Here is a 20,000-nt window from a genome sequence, read left to right on the forward strand (position 1 = left end):
TAATTCTGGAGTCACTTCTTCACCAAGTATGTGCGATGATTTTTTAGCATTTTTTAACAACAAGATCCTATCGATTAGGGCCCTTGTCTCGTTGTCTGCTGCCTCAGATCAGAGTCCTTCTCCTGTGTGCTCAGCTGTCTTAGAGCAGTTTGATCCCGTCTCCCTTAAGGACTTGACCGCGGTAGTTAGTAACCTAAGATCATCACACTGCCCCTCTGATTGTCTTCCCCCGAGCTTGCTTAAAAGCACTTTTAATACTGTTGGGCCTTTCATCCTGAGATTAATTAATACGTCCCTTGCTACAGGCTGCATCCCATCATGCTTTAAACAAGCTGTAGTTCAGCCTCTTCTTAAAAAAAATAACCTGGACCCAGCTGTTCTGTCCAACTACAGGCCTATCTCAAAGCTTCCTTTTCTATCTAAAGTCTTGGAGAAAGTGGTCTACCTACAGTTGCAGGACCACCTTAATTTTAATATGATCTCTGAAAAATTTCAATCTGGTTTTAAATCACTACATAGCACTGAGACGGCACTTTTAAGGATTTTTAACGATATTCTTTTAACTCTGGACTCTGGCAGCTCTGCTGCCCTTTTATTGTTGGACTTTTGACACTTTTGACAGCTTTTGACACGGTCGACCGTGACATCCTGTTATCACGGCTAGAATTTCACGCTGGCCTAAAAGGATCTGCCCTCCAGTGGTTTCGGTCCTATTTGTCAGAAAGGTTTTTTCATGTCAATATGGGCCCCCACAACTCCAAAATAGCCCCTCTTAAATACGGTGTACCTCAAGGCTCTATTTTGGGTCCTGCCCTGTTCGCACTCTATTTGTTGCCATTGGGCTCCATCTTCTCGCGGTACAGCATTTCATTTCATTGTTTTGCTGATGATTTGCAGATTTATCTACCTTTAAAAGCAGGGTCAGACCATCCGCAGGTCTTATTACGCTGACGATGTCAAACAGTGGTTGTCATTAAATATTTTAAAGCTAAATGAAAATAAAACTGAGGTTGTCATTTTTGGCAACTTTAATCATATCGACAGCACTCTGGGCACCCTTTCCTCGTATTGTAAAACACATGTAAAAAACCTCGGTGTCTACATTGCTGGTTCTTTTAAATTGAATAAGCAGGTGAGTGCAGTAGTTCAGTCCTGTTTTTTTCAGTTAAGACAGCTGGCCAAGGTAAAGCCATACCTCCCGGCTAACGTCTTTGAGCGTGTTATTCACCTTTTTCTTACTTGCAGATTGCACTACTGCAATTCATTGTATTATGGTCTAGATCAGGCCACCATCCATCGTCTTCAGATGGTTCAAAATGCTGCTGCTCGCCTGCTAACTGGTACCAAACGGAGAGAGCATATAACCCCAGTTTTAGCTTCTTTACACTGGCTTCCTGTCTCCTACAGGATCCAATTTAAACTTCTACTTTTTGTTTTTAAGTCACTTAATGCCCGAGCCCCTCCTTACCTGTCTGAGCTCCTCTCTGCCTATGCTCCAGGAAAAACCACGAGGTCTAGCTCAAAACTAATGTTGTCCATCCCACGGACTAACCTCAAATCCCGTGGTGATAGATCCTTCTCTGTGGCAGGTCCCAGACTTTGGAATAGTCTCCCCTTAAATATTAGATCTGCACAAACACTTGAGCAATTTAAATCTTTACTAAAGACACATTTCTATGCCCTGGCTTTTAACACACTATGACCCAAACATTTTGGTCTTATTTGAATTAGTTTAGTTATTGTTTTAATTCTTTTACTGTCCTTTTATTGTTTTTTATTGTTATTATTGTATTACATTGTTGCTTTTTAATACCATTTTTATATTGTTAAGCACTTTGTGCAGCATCGGCTGTTTGAAATGTGCTATATAAATAAATTTGACCTTGACCTTGACTGTGTCTGTGCTCAGGGAGGGATCAGTGATGATGCAGATCAATGTGGACACTGTGGATGGCGGTCTGACCCTGAATGAGGACTTCCTGGTGGATTTTGGTAAAGAGCCCGACGGTCCGGTTCTGGCCCACGAGCTGCGGTACCCCGGCGGAGACTGCACCTCCGACATCTGGCTGTGAAGCCATGATCATCCTGAGCCTCAGAGAGTCCAAACACATTTGAGAACAGCTCAGGCAGGAGTCTGATTTCCATGTAACTTCTGGTGTCACCATCACGCATTAGAATAACTTTGTTGTCCATCACATCGGCCGCAGGAAAAAAAACATAAAGTGCAGCAGAGATCTATGGAAGCCCGTTTCCGCCACTAAATAAAAACAAAACAGCTAGTATCCATAACTCGAAATTTCGAGTTATTTTCTCGAAATTTAGAGTTAGCTCTGCCAATCAAAAATATACGTGAATGAGGTCGCTTTCTTGTTACCCGGAAGCATATGGCGCAGAGGAACGCGCACTCAAAAACGGATCCCAACAAATTGGCGCTTTCGCGAGTACGTTTGCTGATAGTAACACCATGTGATTCAGATAATAACACAGGGATTTCATCATTTGTGAAGCCAGGCTGAAAACACTCAGCAATCTGTGCATTCATGACTGGATGTAATACCGGTAGCTTAGCTGTAGCATTTGTAGCTGAGGGCTTCAGCTTCCAGGTAACAAGGAAATGACGTCATTCACGTAGATTACTGATTGGCAGCGCTAACTCGAAATTTCGAGTTACTTTTCTCAAAATTTTGAGTTAATAAATCGAAATTTCGAGTTAATATGTCGAAATTTCGAGAAAGTAACTCGGAATTTCGAGAAAGTAACTCGAAATTTTGAGTTATGGATCCTTTTTTTTTTTTTTAGTGGCGGAAACGGGCTTCCATAGAGATCAGCACACACACATAAAGATAATCAATAACAGAATCAGATATAATCGGTGTTTCTGTACCAGAATCCATGAGGAGGAATTGAGCTTCAGCAGATGTGTCCATGTTTTGTTCATTATTCCAAAGCTTCCTCACTGAGTCTCCATCCAGCCTGGGAAGAACAGGTTAAAGGGCCATTACGCTTTATTCCACACTGCCATGTATGTTTCAGGTCAACTTTGAACTTCCAAATTCAGGTGAAGCACCACCCTCAGGTCCTCCCTGCAGGTACAGCGCTCTGCTCACGCTGTTGAAAGCCAGCAGGATGGAAAATGCAGAATGCTCCTTTAAATCATTCCGGCTCAGGGGAAACTCCCAGAGTTTTTACAGACTTCATCTTCACAACATCCACCTGTCCCCGCTCGCTCTATTCCTACCTCATGAATCAGATCAGTGATTCAATCAACTGATCGATCAAACAGTGTCAGTCGAGGTATGCACACAAACACCAGCAGGGATAGCTCTGAGGTACCCCTGAGCAAGGTACCAATAAAGTATACATTATTATTATTATTATCGTTATTATCATTATTATTATCATTATCGCGTGTTGAAGAGCTGGATCACAGCAGCTTGTTTTTGTAATGCTCCTTTCAGCCACTAGAGGCTCCACTACCAGGTTAAACTCACCTGCTCTTCTCCTGTCTGAGAGAAAATTCAACTCAGTAAACAAAAATCAGATCAAAGGCTTTTCTTGTTGAATCAATGAAGTCTGTAAAATGTTCTTTAATGTTCACACGCCGGCTGAAATTAAAACTTTATCACAAAGATGCTGCGGATTGTTTTTCTGTCTCAGCTTTGCTTTGCTGTTTGCAGATGATCTGTCTGTCGATTGATCGTCTCATCTGAGCACCAGCAGCTGCTGTAAACTTTTAGTTTCTCCTCTCTGTGATAAACTGCTGATAAATATGAGAGCTGACACTCTGAGATCACCTGTGAGACGCCAGAACACTCGGTGAAGATTGATAGATTGACCGTACACCCTGTGGCCAGTGGGGGGCGCTGGTAGGGCCAACTGGACCTCAGCACCACTGTAACCTTTAAGCACTCCTTTGCACGCACACACACACACGCACACACACACACACACACACACACACAGATACAGCAGTGTACGGGTTTAAATTCACTGCAGTGAATGGCTGAGTGCAAAACGAGTTCACCAGAGAATCTTCAGGTGAGCCTGAGGAGCTGAGGACTGGAAGAAGAGACGGGGACTGCGAAACATCGAGGCTCACACCTTTTCATCTGAGCGGAGATGAAACAGCTTTGTGCTGCTGTGTGATGTTCATGAAAACATTTGAAGCTCTCTGAATAATGATTTAAATTTTTTAACAGGGCGGAGGAGGCGGAGGAGGCGGAGTCTTTGATGTCAGTGACGTGTTGAAACAGGGGCGATTCTAGGATCAGAGCTTTGGGGGTGCTGAGCACCCAGAGAGCTGCCCAGCCAGGCAAGATAAACCTGTCTCTGTCAGTCCCTGCATCCTTAAATGTTGTCCCGAGTTGTCTCTGAATGTCTCCGTGGTGCATTTAAACCCCTGTTCCTCCCTGTCCTCATCGTCTGTTATCTTCGTCTCCGTTATCAGTCATCATAATTTTACCATCTCTGTGTAAGTCTGCAAATTTCTTTATCAAATCATAAGATTCTTAAATTCATCAAGTCTCTCTGTCCCTGGGTCCTCGTCACAAAACATGACATCACTGTTTTGCACATTTAAACACAATTTAATCCCACATCTGTGAAAGAAAAACAAAACACTTATTTGAAAAGTCTGTAACAAAACCATCAAATCTGATCAAGGTTATTTAAATGCTGCAAAAGAAGAATGGATTGGAATAGAAAAATACATATCCTAACCTTAATTACTGGAGGAGAATAATGAATGATGCTCATAGTGAGTAAGAAGTAAACTGACTGCATTTTTTGGACAGAGATTCACTTTTAATGTGTATGTGTAATATAATACAGATACATAAAAAACACTCCCAAAACAGAATAAATTATTACAAAATATTAATAAAAACTATAAAAATGGAGGCAACTTTGCCTGTGGTAGCATGTATACAATGTATGAAAAAACCTCTACTGCAGATACTAATTTTGTGTTGTAAGATTTATGAGTTTCATGCTTTCATAGTGGTCCTTAGGAGAGCTTGACATTTTTATCAGGTGGTCCACACTGTAAAAAGTGTGAGAATCACTGATAAGTGTCTCTCACACTGTAAAAAGTGTGAGAATCACTGATAAGTGTCTGTGTGCTTTTGGAAAACATTTAAAGTTGCTGTACAGAATCTTTGAAACAAGCTTAAAACATTTTTAGAAACAGAGCATCTGCTTCTCTTTACAGCTCCTCACTCCACCAGGGCTGTTTGGCTCTTTCTGATAGTGTGCAAATGTGATGCACGTACTGCGGCAGTCATACAGACAACTGGACGGTCCAAAAGTTGGCCTACCTATTACTGGCTGAGGTTTTAGTAGAGTTGTGGCTGAACCACATAAAAATATATCATTAATTTTAATCTCCCCAATCAATGATAATGTTATGTTGGAATTAGGGATGCAACGATACCAATTTTTTCAAACTGATACGATACCGATACTTGGATCTGAGTACTTGCCGATACAGAGTACAAAAACCGATACTTCTATCACAAACACACACACACACACACACACACACAAATGCAATGAATTGGAAGACAGGTTTTATTTTATTCTCTGCCGATAATAAATAATATCTTAATTAAAATGACCACAAAAAAATTTCAAGTGAAAAATAAGCACTTCTGTTAAATTATTGCGGAGTCTCCACATTGTAATTTCACAAAATATCACTGAACTATTGGCACTGTCTCGAGCTGTCAGAATAATAAATAAACACTTCTGTTTGGAATAAAATAAATACAAATTAGGTTTGAGAATAAAATAAACGTTTAAATTATTGCAGAGTGTCCATATTGTAAACAAACAAACAAAATAACGAAAGTATTTGGCATTGACGAACGAACTCCCCATCTGCCCGTGGATCATCAGTCCACTGTGCCGTTAAACCGAGGACTGACATCGCGCACACACTGCTTGTCTTTACCTCTTCAGAAAGTTTTGGCACCATTGTCTCCCTGATGTGTGAGCGGCTGGGAATTTCATATCGCAGCTTGAGTATGCTGAGAAGAATCCTATGTTTTCCACGACCGGCATTGGCTGGTCATCCAGAGCGATAACATGAGTCAGAGCTTCTGTTATTTTAACTGTCCGTGGATTTTCTCTTGACATTTTTCATCGCTTTTCCAAAACCTGAGTTAAAGTTGGCTGTTCCGGTCCACACTGCTGACATTTTGTTTAGCCTAGCTACAGCAGCCTCCAGTTTCTCTTTTTTTATCTGGAGCTGCCAGTCTCACTCGTCTAACCCTGTGCCTGTTTAGCGCGGGATGTCCCCCTAGTGGCCAATCTAAAAAACGACAACAAAAACGACAAGCCACCCTCTGATTAATGAGATAAGTTAGTATCGGTTCATGGTATCGGTTAACTTTTACGAGTATGAGTACACACACATTTTACAGTATCGGCCCCGATACCCGATACCAGTATCGGTATCGGGGCATCCCTAGTTGGAATGTTGTTAAAGAGGGTCAAAAATGTTTCAACCGTTTGTTTTGCAGATTCTGTACAGCAGCTTTAATATAGGGAGGACACAACTTCCAGATTGTGTGAGTAAAATCAGGTTTTTTCTCTTTATCAGTTTAACAGTTTGTGCTGTGCCTGTCACTGTTCCCTGTCTGTTTTCTTACCTGGTTCTTCCTGACCTTGTACTTTCTCCTCACGTTCCCCTCTTTCCTCTCTCCCTCTTTGGACTGACAATCATACACAAATAGATTGTATTCAATTAGATGAAATATTACATTAATATGAAGAAAATACTATTAAGATCACTAACAAAAAGTCCTCTCTCAGTCTACTTTCAACCAAAAGGCAAATAACCAAACCACATGAACATCGAATAAAAGATATAAACATTGAAACACTGATCCAACATTATTCTTGATTGATGGATCATTTGATTTTACACTTTTACCTGAATGTGGCTCCTTTTTTTGAAAGAACTTCCTTATATCCATTATGAACCTGGCTGTCTCTCTGTACACACACACACACAACAGGAGTTATAAGGTTAATGGGCATCCAGTCAGTTAGCTAGTTAGTATCAATTTTAAACAGGACAGTGGTAACAATAGTAGGCTGCGGACAATTAAAAGTTTTAGATTTTAAATAGGCTGTATACATTTCAATGGGAGCAACAGGACGGTCAAATGTCGCTGAATTTACTACAGAGCAGGACGGATTGTAGGGTAGCAAACATTGTCGGAAAACACGTTTTCAACACTGCAGGTTACCTGGTGTAATGTTTTTCAGTTAAAAAGAAACATGGTCTGACTCCTACCTAACTATATAAAGAGTAACTGAAGGTTAAATGCAGCTATGGTAATATGTCCTGTTTTAAGCCAGACACTTACGCCTCCGCTCCGCTGCGTCTCAGCCACCATCGCTCTGGCAGCAACGGCGCTAGAGCCAGAGCAGGGGAGAGGCGAGCTGGAACAAACCATTTTATCTATACTTTTGTTGTTAAAATGTAACGTCTCAAACAAGTACAGTACTGTATGCTTTTTATATTTTTAGTAGTGTGTCATACAAACAGCAAATATTGTCAAAAAAAAAAAAGAAATCTTTGGGGGTGCTTTGATTCATTTTCGGGGGGCTTAAGCACCCCCAAAAATGGGCTAAAATCGCCCCTGTGTTGAAATGACCCTGCAGGGGGGATTTCTGTGATGGTTTGAGGCGCTGCAATGACCGTTCACCGCCTCAGGGGGCGCTGCTCAGACACGGTGATCTCCACAGAACCGAGGAGCGCAGAGGAAGAAGAGAAGCAGCGGCTGAGACGATGGCCGGACTCTATCAATGGACCCGAGCTGGACTTAAAACATAATTTCACGCGCACTGAGCCATCACCAGGTAAGAAAAGCTTACCTGGGAACACCTGGACATGTTAGCACACCGGCTGGGCTCACCTGTCCCCGCACCGCTGCTAATGTTAGCTTAGCACGGAGCTTTAAAAGGGGACTGCGCGCAGGCAGCAACAGTTGGCCTGCTAATGCTAAGCTAGGCTAATAGGCTGCAGCTAATAGAGCCGCTCGGTCAGCTGACTAACGGCCTGGTGACGGTCAGCTGACTAGAGGACCAAAGCAAATATGGGGAACAGCGACCTCAGAGCTAGAATAGGGTCACTGGAACAGCTGACAGTCAGCCATCAAATGGCCTGTTAGTTTAATGCCAGGCTAACAGCTGATTTCTGGTCCCGATGACCTCTGACCCCTGGGAGGTCATGTCTGTATAGCTCAAGTGGTCTGAGGTGGGGCTACAAAGATAAACGTGTGGGTGTTTTGAAGGTGTCTCACCTGACTTGAAACCAGTTAACCGCACTCAGGTTGCCCCTATCAGGCCCCTGACGTCATCAGTCACAGGGGCGTGGTTATCAAACTGAGCAGACAGGGGTTGTCAAACTTACAACACACACACACACACACCTGTCCTGGTAACTCACTCTGCTTTTTTATTATTTCTTCTCTGTAAATCACCTGTTAATGATTGATCACATGCAGACTCCGCCCCTCATGTGAATGCCTGGCCGGATTTATTGATGATGTGAGGAGCGCACCTCCCAGGGATCAGGAACACGAACCACACCCACCCCAGCATCACACCTGCTGTGTGACTGAGCTTGTTTTATAGAGGGCAGTCTCTCTGATCAATAACTGATTATTTGATATGGCTGAAGCTCAGAGACTTGCTCAGGTGCGCTCTCACCTGTAACTGTTTCAGACAGTCTCTCTCCTCGGCTGTGACGTGAGCGAGCTGCACGCTTCCTGTGGTCGGCGAGTGTAGACGTAGACAGAAAATGGTTCCTCCTGCTCAAAGGAAGGTTTGTTATGTCTTTGTTGAGCAGCAGAGCGGTGATTGATCCTGATTGGGATCTGTTTTACTCTGACGCTGAAAAACAAAGATCTGCAGAATAGCACTTCCTGTTTCGTAATGCATGATCGATCAGCAGATTGATCAGTTGATGATGTTGTCTGATGATTGTGAACATGCCGTCATTCCTGTGACCGGTGCCTAGCTCGCCACACAACCCCCCCTCGCCGCTGACTCGTTGACCAATCAGCTGATCTGACAACACACAGCCTGACCTTTGACCTCTCTGTCTTTCAGTGCCAGAGGGTGGAGCTAACTGGCAGCCATGATGGAGGATGCTGAGCTGGATCTTTCCCCCACCCACTCGGATCAGAACAGCCCCTCGCCCTCCATCTCCATCTCCTCCTCGCCCTCGCTGTCTCTTCCCTCCACGCCGTCCTCTTCCTGCGGCCCCCCACAGGCTACTACCCCTCCCCTGGGCGTGATCAACGAGGGAGTGGCTGAGCTCAGCCTGGTGATTGATGCCGAGGTAGCCCAGCGGGCGTGTCAGGAAGTGCTGCAGAAGGTGAAGCTGCGTCAGGTGGATTCCGACAGCGCCTTATCACAGAGCGAGGAGGGACCAGATGCGCCGCCGTCCGACCCAGAGGGCCCGGCGCCAGGCTCAGTCAAGAGCGCGCGGCGGCGGCAGAGACACAACCCCTCCAAACAGTCGTGGCTGCTGCGCCTGTTCGAGTCCAAGCTGTTTGACGTCTCCATGGCGATCTCCTACCTGCACAACTCTAAGGAGCCTGGCGTGCAGGCCTACATTGGTAACCGCCTGTTCAGCTTCCCGCACGAGGAGGTCGACTTCTACCTGCCGCAGCTGCTCAACATGTACATCCACATGGACGAGGACGTCGGTGACGCCATCAAACCCTATGTGGTGGGTGTGGCCAGGCGTTATGGGGCGTTTGTTGGTGGATGGTAACGGTGTCGTTTGGTTTCTAAGCTTCTCTGAGCGTCTCCTACTGAGTCAGGTGACCACCAGGTGGGGTGTGGCGTTAACCAAATCTTGTCCTAAACTCAGAGCTGCCAGTGCTCTGAGTGCAGTGAGCGTCGAAACTGCAGGACAGACTGAGTGCTGTACCTTAGCTTACTGTACCTTAGCTTACTGTACCTTAGATTACCGTACCTTAGCTTACTGTACCTTAGCTTACCGTACCTTAGCTTACCGTACCTTAGCTTACCGTACCTTAGCTTACTGTACCTTAGATTACCGTACCTTAGCTTACCGTACCTTAGCTTACTGTACCTTAGCTTACCGTACCTTAGCTTACCGTACCTTAGTTTACTGTACCTTAGCTTACCGTACCTTAGCTTACTGTACCTTAGCTTACCGTACCTTAGCTTACCGTACCTTAGATTACCGTACCTTAGTTTACCGTACCTTAGATTACCGTACCTTAGCTTACTGTACCTTAGCTTACTGTACCTTAGCTTACTGTACCTTAGATTACCGTACCTTAGTTTACTGTACCTTAGCTTACTGTACCTTAGCTTACCGTACCTTAGATTACCGTACCTTAGTTTACTGTACCTTAGCTTACTGTACCTTAGCTTACTGTACCTTAGATTACCGTACCTTAGCTTACTGTACCTTAGCTTACCGTACCTTAGCTTACCGTACCTTAGCTTACCGTACCTTAGCTTACTGTACCTTAGATTACCGTACCTTAGCTTACCGTACCTTAGCTTACTGTACCTTAGCTTACCGTACCTTAGCTTACCGTACCTTAGTTTACCGTACCTTAGCTTACCGTACCTTAGCTTACTGTACCTTAGCTTACCGTACCTTAGCTTACCGTACCTTAGATTACCGTACCTTAGTTTACCGTACCTTAGATTACCGTACCTTAGCTTACTGTACCTTAGCTTACTGTACCTTAGCTTACTGTACCTTAGATTACCGTACCTTAGTTTACTGTACCTTAGCTTACTGTACCTTAGCTTACCGTACCTTAGATTACCGTACCTTAGTTTACTGTACCTTAGCTTACTGTACCTTAGCTTACTGTACCTTAGATTACCGTACCTTAGCTTACTGTACCTTAGCTTACTGTACCTTAGCTTACTGTACATTAGGGTTACGTGAGATGACTTGTTTTCATGTCAGTTCTGGTAGACCTGAGGCGCCCCACAGTGTGGAGGCGTTCAGCCTCTGCGCCGATGGCCAGGTGACGCTCTGACTGTGGATCAGAACCTGAACGGCACCTGTACCTCACATTACTGATCACTCACGTTATCAATGCTGTTGATAGATTCTGTATTCCTGCATGGAGGAAACCACGCAGCGTGTTCAGACCAAACATGGCATTTCACCCGTGGATGGAGGCGGGACCATGTCCATGAAGGCAGGAAATTGTTAAAGTGCTACCCAATCGTTACAGCTGATCACCTGTAGTCAGAAACGGAGGTAGCGCCGAGTGCTGCCGTGTGATTCGCTCTAGGCAGACAGACCAGAAAAGTAAATCTTTAAATCTGAACTCCGAGGTGAAACTTGCCGTTTTGTCTGAACACGCAGTCAGAGCAGGGGTTAAAGGTCGATCAGCTGACTGCTTCCTGTGTCCTGCAGGTGCATCGTTGCAGGCAGAGCATCTCCTTCAGCCTGCAGTGCGCCTGGTTGCTCGGCGCCTACTCGTCCGACATGCACATTTCCACGCAGCGCCACTCCCGGGGAACCAAGCTGAGGAAGCTCATCCTGTCCGACGAACTGAAGCCCGCCGGGCCGCGGGTCCGCAGGGACCCCCTCGCCCTGACGCCATTCTGTCCTGCGGCGCCCCCCACCGTCAGCCCCGGGCCCCTGGGAGGAGATCACAGCCTATCGCCCACAAAGAGGACGCATCAGCGCTCCAAGTCGGACGCCACGGTCAGCATCAGCCTGAGCAGCAACCTGAAGAGGACGGCGAGCAATCCGAAGGTGGAAACCAGCCAGGACGAGGTAACAGCCCGCTCTTGGAGGGTGCAGTTAACCCACCAAGGGAGTTTTCCCAGAACACCCTGGCTGCCGATCACTCGCCGCAGCTGGTGGTTCTTTATCCATCGACCAGCTTTTACCGTGTTTTTGATCAGGTTTTGAAGTGAAACGAGTCAGGTGATCGTGCCCTGTGGGAGGTATCTGCAGGTCAGAGTTCATTTGTTCAAACAAATTTCAGCTTTTAACCTCCTAAGACCCGAAGTCTTTCATGGCGTGCATTTTTAATCCCTCTTTGCTATTTGAGCTGATTGGGACCCGACAAATGTAGAAACAAAGAATGATCTTTTTACCTGATGAAGAGGATATTTTACCCTCCGAGAGCAAAATGTAGCATTGTGGTCTAGACAACCCAAAATGTCCACAGATGTGGACCCAGGTCCTAGGAGGTTTCAACAAACAGGAAGCACTCCATCACTGGCCAATCAATGAGCAGATTAGAGACCGGGGCTCCATGTGGCCGAGGACCTGGAGCCAATCGATGTGAAACATCTGGAATCATCCAAACAAACAAACATCCGATCAGTTCAATTCAGCTTTATTTATATAAGAACAGATCACAACCACAGACGCCTCGCAGTGCTTTGTGATGACAAGGATGATGAGGGAGGTTACTCCGTGGAAACATGGCAGCCTGCAGTGTGTCTGCACATGGCGAACATTCAGTTTAAGTGATGAGGTGACGCACCAGGGTGACTCAGGGTGCGGTCTGTTAGACACCAGCGGCGGTACTGATGCTGTCTCCGCCCACTTTTACTGTAACGGTGAGGCAGCCACAGGCGTTTAACACCAGCTGAGCTCAGGTTGTAGCTCGTGCGTGTAAAGTGATAAAGGCTCGTCACGGGCCCAGGCAGCGCCGATTTCTGAACGCATCAGGCCGCTGAAGGTTAAACCTCCAGGACAGGTGAGCTTAGAGCGAGCACACCTGTACATGACTCTGACCTCCCGTCCTCTGACCCTCAGGACTGCAGCTCCAGCTCCGACAGTCTGGAGTTTGATTCCCGTCCCGTAAGTTCAGCTGCTTCCTGTTCTGAGCTCCAGGTGCATTGTGGGAAATGAAGTGTGTGGGCTCCTATTCTGGTTCTGGTTCAGTCACAGACGTGTGCTCAAGCAATGAAACACGTGAGCGTCACGTCTGCGGACTCGGGCTGTACTCCAATCGGGATCTGATCGTCCTCGTGATTCCATCGTTTGTGTGTCAGGTTTGTCTCCACTCACTGCCAGTACTCGGATACACTGATACTCGGATACAGAAAAGGTTTGCTCACAGATGTGAACAGTCTGAGATTTTTGTGAAACTTTGATGTTAACGGAGAGACAGAACGTAAAAGCACGCGTCCGTCCTCGGTGGCGAACGCCTCGCTTCAGCGTGTTTCTTCTACTTGGTCAGCTGGCTCATATCTCCGGAGGATTCTGGGCTCCGCCCTGCAGGAACTCTGTAGGACCTTCAGCTCCCTCTACAGAGTTCCTGCAGGGCGGAGGTCGGCAGCTCGGACACCGCGTGACCCTGATGTGCTTCTTTCTTAGCCCCTGCTTTGTTTTGGGACCTTTCTTCAGCCGTGCTCTGGTCCGAAGTTTTCCCGTGTGTGGTCCCGTCTGTCGGCTCAGTGTTTCCCCCGCCGTGCCTGACGGTGGGGTCGGTCTTTACTGGGTCATGCTCTTTGGGTTTGGGTTTAGAATCTTTCAGTCCCAGCTGCCTTCAGATCATTGACGGGCTCCTCCCACCGATGGTCTCGTGTCCCCTTCAGGCTGCGATCATGTGACCCACTGTGATCTGTGGGAGGCGGGCTGGTTATAAGGATCAGTTTGTAACTTTTGTGTGTTTTTCTGGGTTTTGTTGGTCAATTTTGTGTCTCCGTTAAAACAAAAGTGCCCTAAAAATCCGAGACTGTTCACTTCAGCGAGCAGACTGAACACTTGAGGCGGGGTCAGGTGATTGTGACCTCTGCCTTCATGTTTGAGCTCGCTCGCTTTATCTGAACCTGACACACAAACATCAAACCTTCACCTCTCTCTCTCTCTCTCTCGCTCTGTGTTGGTCTGCTGTGACAGGCAGAGCCGTAAGCCCCTCCCCCTCGCCCTCTGACTGTGTGTGTCTCGCCTGCAGCCGGTGCGCCTGGCCCCTCAGAGGGAGTTCATCAAGTCTCTGATGGGCATCGGGAAGCGTCTCGCCACGCTGCCCACCAAAGAGCAGAAGACGCAGCGTTTGATCTCCGAGCTGTCGCTGCTCAACCACAAGCTGCCGGCCCGCGTATGGCTGCCGACCTCCGCCTTCGACCACCACGTGGTGCGAGTGCCGCACACTCAGGCCGTGGTGCTCAACTCTAAAGACAAGGTGAGAGTTCACAGCGCCGCCCGCGGAAGGCTGACTGCCGGCGGCAGCCCAGGTGAAACGCCTGTCAGATAACGTCCTGTTACCCGTGACCTCATCAGTCATGTGACCTATATCCTTCCCCTCAGGCGCCGTACCTGATCTATGTGGAGGTTCTGGAGTGTGAGAACTTTGAGACATCCAGCGTTCCCATTCGGATCCCGGAGAACCGGATCAGGAGCACGCGTTCCGTGGAGAACCTGCCAGACTGCGGCATGACGCCGGAACAGCGAGCCGGCAGCTTCTCGGTCGTTCCGAACTATGACAACGACGACGAGGCGTGGTCCGTGGACGACATCGGAGAGCTGCAGGTGGAGGTGAGCATGTGATGTCATAGCCCGGTAGTCAGGTGGTTCCAGAACATGCTGTGACGCAGACGGAGGTGAGATCTGTGCGATGGCACCGTTACCTGTTATTTGACCTTTGACCTCAGACGCTGTCATGTCACAGCTTCATTAATGATCAGTGAAAAACACGAGTCAGAGCACGCTGCTGCACGCCACACACAACGCTAATAAAGATGGCCGTCACCTTTCTGGGGCGGCGTGCGGAAGCTCTCGCCGTCGTCTTCTTCAGCCGCAGTATTGATCCCAGTACTCGAAGGTTAGCGGCTCAGAGTCTGCAGAGCAGTTTCCTCGTGGAGCCACTGACCACTCCTCCTCCTTCTGTCCCCCCCCACCCACACACCCACTCTTCATGCTCCTCCCCCTGCAGCTCCCGGAGACTCACACCAACAGCTGTGATAACATCAGCCAGTTCTCGGTGGACAGCATCACCAGCCTGGAGAGCAAAGAGCCCGTGTTCATCGCCGCCGGAGACATCAGGTCAGAGTACACACGGTACTCACACGTACAGAAATATGTTTCCCTCAGTTTACCTGACTCAGACGCAGCGCACCGAGTTGGTGCAGCTGCAGGAATGATGGTGTGTGTGTTTCAGGCGGCGTCTCTCAGAGCAGCTCGCCCAGGCCCCCACCACCTTCAAACGGGACCCTGAGGACCCGTCGGCGGTGGCGTTGAAGGAGCCGTGGGAGGAGAAAGTCAGGTGGGTGTGTCCTAAGGTTTACTGAGCGCGTGCAGTGTGCTCTGGTGATGGCGTTGATGACGATGACTCCCCGTGCGTCTCCTACAGGAGGATCAGGGAGGGCTCTCCGTACGGACACCTGCCCACCTGGAGGCTCCTGTCTGTCATTGTAAAGTGTGGAGACGACTTGCGGCAGGAGCTGCTCGCTTTCCAGGTGCTGCGGCAGCTGCAGGTAACACCACCTCATCACACGACCTCACACCTGTCCCTCCGCCCTTCTTCTTCTCATCATCTCCTCTCTGTGTCATGTGACGGCGCCGCGGACGGCGCGTGCAGTCGATCTGGGAGCAGGAGCGCGTGCCGCTGTGGATCAAGCCGTATAAGATCCTGGTGCTGTCGGCGGACAGCGGCATGATCGAGCCCGTGGTGAACGCCGTGTCGCTGCACCAGGTGAAGAAGCAGAGTCAGCTGTCGCTGCTCGACTACTTCCTGCAGGAGCACGGCGCGCCCACCACCGAGGCCTTTCTCACGGCGCAGAGGAACTTCGTGCAGAGCTGCGCCGGCTACAGCCTCATCTGCTACCTGCTGCAGGTCAAAGACAGGTGAGTCTGTGACATCTTCGCGCCTGTGCACGCCGTCCGAGCGCCGCGCTAAATGTGCTCCTCCCTTCTCACAGGCACAACGGGAACATCCTGCTGGACGCCGAAGGCCACATCATCCACATCGACTTCGGCTTCATCCTGTCCAGCTCGCCCAGAAACCTCGGCTTCGAGACGTCCGCCTTCAAGCTAACCGCGGAGTTTGTGGACGTGAGTACAGCCAGGGGGCGGGGCTTCCTGTTAGAGGAGGAGGGCTGAGGGAGGCTTCAGTGGGAGGTTTGAGCCCTTGGTGTGATATGTCAGGTTGTTTTTAACCGCGAGTCTCGTCTGTCAGGTGATGGGCGGGCCTGATGGCGACATGTTTAACTACTACAAGATGCTGATGCTCCAGGGCCTGATCGCAGCCAGGAAGCACATGGAGCGCGTGCTGCAGATCGTGGAGATCATGCAGCAAGGTGAGTTGCCACAGCTCCTCCTGGTGGCGGTTCCCTGCCCCGCAGCACTAACTCCGCCCTCTGTGCCCCCAGGCTCCCAGCTGCCCTGCTTCCACGGCTCGAGCACCATGCGCGGCCTGAAGGAGCGCTTCCACATGAGCCTGACGGAGGAGCAGCTGCAGCTGCTCATCGATCAGCTGGTGGACGGCTCCATGAGGTCGCTCACCACCAAACTTTACGACGGCTTCCAGTACCTCACCAACGGCATCATGTGACCGCTGCACAGACTGAGGAGCTCTTATGACTCCGCCCCCCTCCTTTATTTTATTCCAGTTTCTTTTTGTTGTCTCGTCTTCTCCAGGAGTTCAGCTTCCTCTTCGTCTCGTTATGTTTGTCCTCTTCGTCCTCTTCGGTTTTCCTTTTTTTTTTTCTTCCATATGTGGACTGATTGGTTGCTCCCGGGACTCTGAGCCAATGAGAGAGCAGCCCACTTTTAGTTGTGACCTGTGAACTGTGAGCAGAGTGGCGCCGTTTCCTGTTTTACCTGCGAAGGAGTTTCTTTGAGCCAATTAAAACCAGTCGCTGTTCACCTTTAGCTCCGCCTCCTCTGATCTGATCACATGGTTTCCTTTACTTTGTTTCTGCACACAGTGAGCTGACATCATCCTGTCATATTTCCTCCTACATCAGCTGCTACAGAGAGAGATTTTCAGATCAAAGCAGGAAGTTGTCTGGATTTTAGAAATAAAAGTTTCAGATTTTCTTTGAAGGTGTTTTATTTTTCTGACTTGTACACAAAGGTGGAGAACGTTTATTCAACAGAATCCACAGGTTTGATGCGTGACCTCAGCTGGTGTTCCTGTGGGAATCTACACCACTTCATCCACCCCCAGCAGGTTCTCGAGCTCAGAGTCGACCTGATGGGTCTGAGGTGTGACTTGATTTAAACTTCAGTTTCGGTCTTTAAGAGTCCGTAACGATCAGTGGTTGATTATTCTGACTGAAGAGCAACTGCAGAAATCCTTGATTAATAATTAGTGATCAATCTGTGTGCGTGTTTGTGTGAGAGAGAGAGAACGCTTGGACTGTGAGTGTAAAGTGTCTGGTAGTGTTTAGTAGCGTTCCACATTCACACAGGATGTGCAGCAGTGTTCAGTCAGAGCTCAGGGGTCCGTTCTTCGTACCTCGCTAAGTAAGTTAGCTGGATTTGATTGTTGACGATTTCGCGTGATCTTGGATCGTTCGGTTCTCCGAAGCTCATCCGGGACTTGCTGTCATAGCAACAGATCCGTAAGCGTAAACCTGCTTGGGAGCAGGCTTACTTTATGTAAACAGGATTAGATCGCGGCCACTCAGGTATGTCCGCTTCATTTATACCAAAGCAACAGCGATATTTTTCCACTGTTTTTCCATAAATAAATATTATCAGTGTAACTAAAGATAATGCAGTATTTGATTCTTTTATTGATTTCATACAGATACATACAGGTCATTTCCTAAAAAAAGGGAAATGTACTATTAATCATTCTATTCCATGTATTTGATTATGTCAGATGTAATTCATATTTTAGAGTAGTAATAGTAAATTACTTCGTGTAATCAAGATGAGAGACCACGGCTATAAAAGCGAAGGTGGATTTGGGAAGCCTGTCGCAGCCATGTCCTGTCCGTTTGTACGCGAGCAACCCATTGCGGAAGGTGCAAGATTGATAAGGAGAGTTTTCAGAATTCAGCGTATATTGCGGGATAGACAGGATCCTTTAGCTCAGCGCGACAGATTTTCCCGTGAGGGTATTATTTACTTAACCAACTTGTTGACGAGGGGGTGCAGGACCACCACCTGTCTTTTTTTGCTCTGCCCTTTTCTTGGTTGCTGTTAAACAAACAAACAGATTATTCCAGGGTCTCTTTTCAAGAGACTAAAAGCAATATAAGTGATAAATATTACCATTCTGTAGAATATTCTTATATTTCACTTTTACTTGTTCCCATGTTCTAGTGGGTCCTGTTGTGGCTCTAATGTGAAAGAGGATATAATATAATATAATATGATATAATATAATATGATATAATGTGATATAATATAATATGATATAATGTGATATAATATAATATGATATAATGTAATATAATATAAATTTACCCTGTCAGTCTGCCCCTGTGGCTACAACTGTAGCTGCCTCCACCAGTGTGTGAATGTGAGAGTGAATGAATAGTGGCATTGTAAAGCGCTTTGGGTGCCTTGAAAAGCGCTATATAAATCCAATCCATTATTATTATTGTTATTATTAAATTACTTACGAGTTTAATTTGTCAGCAACTTTCTGCCAGCCCTCTCTCCTTGCTTTTGCAGCCTTTGCAGTGTTCCCTTGCGTTTTAATTAAACTCTGAAACTCCTGAAATCCCTCAATCAAGAGTTCTTGCTCTGCTGCCGAAAAATACTGAGCGCGCTCCTTCGACATTTTCGCCGACCAATCAAAGGGTTGCCGATCAATGTTTCTACTATCGACGCGTAGCCCCTTTTAAGCCACCCAGTGATCTCACATTACTTCATCCAGCTGTACTAATCGTCAACAACAGGTGTGTTCGGAGAACCGGAATAGCGAGCTCAAAGTTGGCGCGATGATTTGATCTTGGATGTAGTAAGCGAGGTACGAAGAACGGACCCCTGGTCTGTGAAAACTGCACACACACACACACACACTCGGGATTTAAACTTTTTTGATCCACTTCAACTCTGAGTCTGAGTTGCCGTGGTAACAGATTCTGAGCTTCTGCTGGCTACCAGGTGTTCTCTGACTCCTCCCCTCCTGCTGCACCTGAAACAGCTGACTGACTCAGTGATTGATTATCAGCTCAGATCGGTAGTCTCCATCTGTAATCTGATTACATTTAGGGCATCATCACTTTCAATCACTGCAGTCGGATCAGCGATCGTTGCTGCTGCCCGATCGCAGCTTTTCTGTGACAGGAACCTTCATCCGGTCCAACACAGCAGACCTGATCAATCTATCACAGATTCGCTCCGTCCTGTCGCGTCGATTTAAAATCAAATCAGCTTCATGGAGTCGACGTTTATCCTTCAGCGTTAACGAAGCTCATTCAGGACGCTCTGAAAGCGGCTCCATTCATAAAAACAGCCTCCTCAAATAAAAACATTAAAATAGGTTAAATAGGCATTAATTTAATTTAAAAATGACGTCACAAAGCACAGGGCGAGGGGCGGGGCTAACACCTGGACAGGTCACCAGTTTGTACCTCCTCTTTTCCTTCACCGCGATGATGTTTTGATTGAAGGAAGAAGGAGACCCCTGCACTGAGACGTGAACAACTTGAAGCTCGTCTCCATTGTAACCATGTGACGCCATGATGAAACTACAATGTGCAGAAAATGAACTACAAAACATGGCCGCCGCGTGCGCTAACCCCGCTGTTTGATCGAGGTCATGACGGCAGACGTGGCTGCGTGTCTCTTATAAACCACAGCACGTGGTTACATCAACATTACAATAACTCGCCCTGTTTAGTAAACAAACAAGGCGAGTAAAGTGAATCCAGCTTCTTTCCCTCTGTTTCCCTGCAGAGATCCAGAGGAGGATTTCTGTGAGTGCAGTAAAATCCTCCGTCCTCGCTGATCCCAGCTTACACAGAGCCATAAACACCCTTTGATCAGATCATATAGATCATAATCTTGAGCTCACACAGCGTTCTTCATGCAGCAACAGGAAGTAGTTTTT

At 47.2% G+C, this 20,000-nt stretch overlaps 3 protein-coding genes across 4 annotated transcripts in view; all 3 read left to right on the top strand.

Moving 5' to 3' along the window:
* Positions 1 to 3,631, top strand: part of selenbp1 (selenium binding protein 1) — an 11,892-nt gene extending 8,261 nt beyond the window's left edge. The window contains exon 12 of the mRNA XM_084944658.1: positions 1,910 to 3,631. Coding sequence (XP_084800784.1) covers positions 1,910 to 2,072 — 163 coding nt within the window. The 3' untranslated portion in view covers positions 2,073 to 3,631. The remainder of the gene's footprint in view (positions 1 to 1,909) is intronic.
* Positions 3,632 to 4,211: 580 nt separating this feature from the next.
* pi4kb (phosphatidylinositol 4-kinase, catalytic, beta) lies at positions 4,212 to 17,032 on the top strand. Of its 2 annotated transcripts, XM_084944656.1 has the most exons (13): positions 4,212 to 4,312; positions 6,522 to 6,569; positions 7,672 to 7,869; positions 9,124 to 9,748; positions 11,438 to 11,803; positions 13,944 to 14,171; positions 14,297 to 14,524; positions 14,922 to 15,031; positions 15,147 to 15,251; positions 15,339 to 15,462; positions 15,567 to 15,832; positions 15,907 to 16,039; positions 16,164 to 17,032. In XM_084944656.1, exons 4-13 carry the CDS (start codon positions 9,152 to 9,154, stop codon positions 16,536 to 16,538), a joined length of 2,532 nt encoding a protein of 843 aa, XP_084800782.1. In that variant the 5' UTR covers positions 4,212 to 4,312; positions 6,522 to 6,569; positions 7,672 to 7,869; positions 9,124 to 9,151; the 3' UTR covers positions 16,539 to 17,032. The 2 variants fall into 2 exon arrangements, with proteins under 2 accessions (XP_084800782.1, XP_084800783.1); XM_084944657.1 differs by lacking the exons at positions 4,212 to 4,312; positions 6,522 to 6,569 and having other exon boundaries at positions 7,696 to 7,869; positions 16,164 to 16,284; positions 16,357 to 17,032.
* A 1,413-nt stretch (positions 17,033 to 18,445) lies between these two features.
* Positions 18,446 to 20,000, top strand: part of myo1eb (myosin IEb) — an 18,985-nt gene continuing 17,430 nt past the window's right edge. Inside the window, exon 1 of the mRNA XM_084944655.1 lies at positions 18,446 to 20,000. This exon is cut by the window's right edge and continues 565 nt beyond it. The gene's annotated coding sequence lies outside the window, so the exon portion shown is untranslated.

This window comes from Perissodus microlepis, chromosome 11, assembly GCF_051167445.1.
Source record: "Perissodus microlepis isolate ML-2025 ecotype Zambia chromosome 11, ASM5116744v1, whole genome shotgun sequence".
In the NCBI taxonomy this organism is placed as follows: Eukaryota; Metazoa; Chordata; class Actinopteri; order Cichliformes; family Cichlidae; genus Perissodus; species Perissodus microlepis.

Excerpts from the sequence above, each read along its gene's own strand:
- pi4kb (XM_084944656.1), top strand. The coding sequence starts at position 9,152 with ATGATGGAGGATGCTGAGCTGGATCTTTCCCCCACCCACTCGGATCAG. Across the intron at positions 15,252-15,338 it reads CCGTGGGAGGAGAAAGTCAG|GAGGATCAGGGAGGGCTCTC; the intron begins GTGGGTGTGTCC and ends CGTCTCCTACAG. Across the intron at positions 15,463-15,566 it reads AGGTGCTGCGGCAGCTGCAG|TCGATCTGGGAGCAGGAGCG; the intron begins GTAACACCACCT and ends CGGCGCGTGCAG.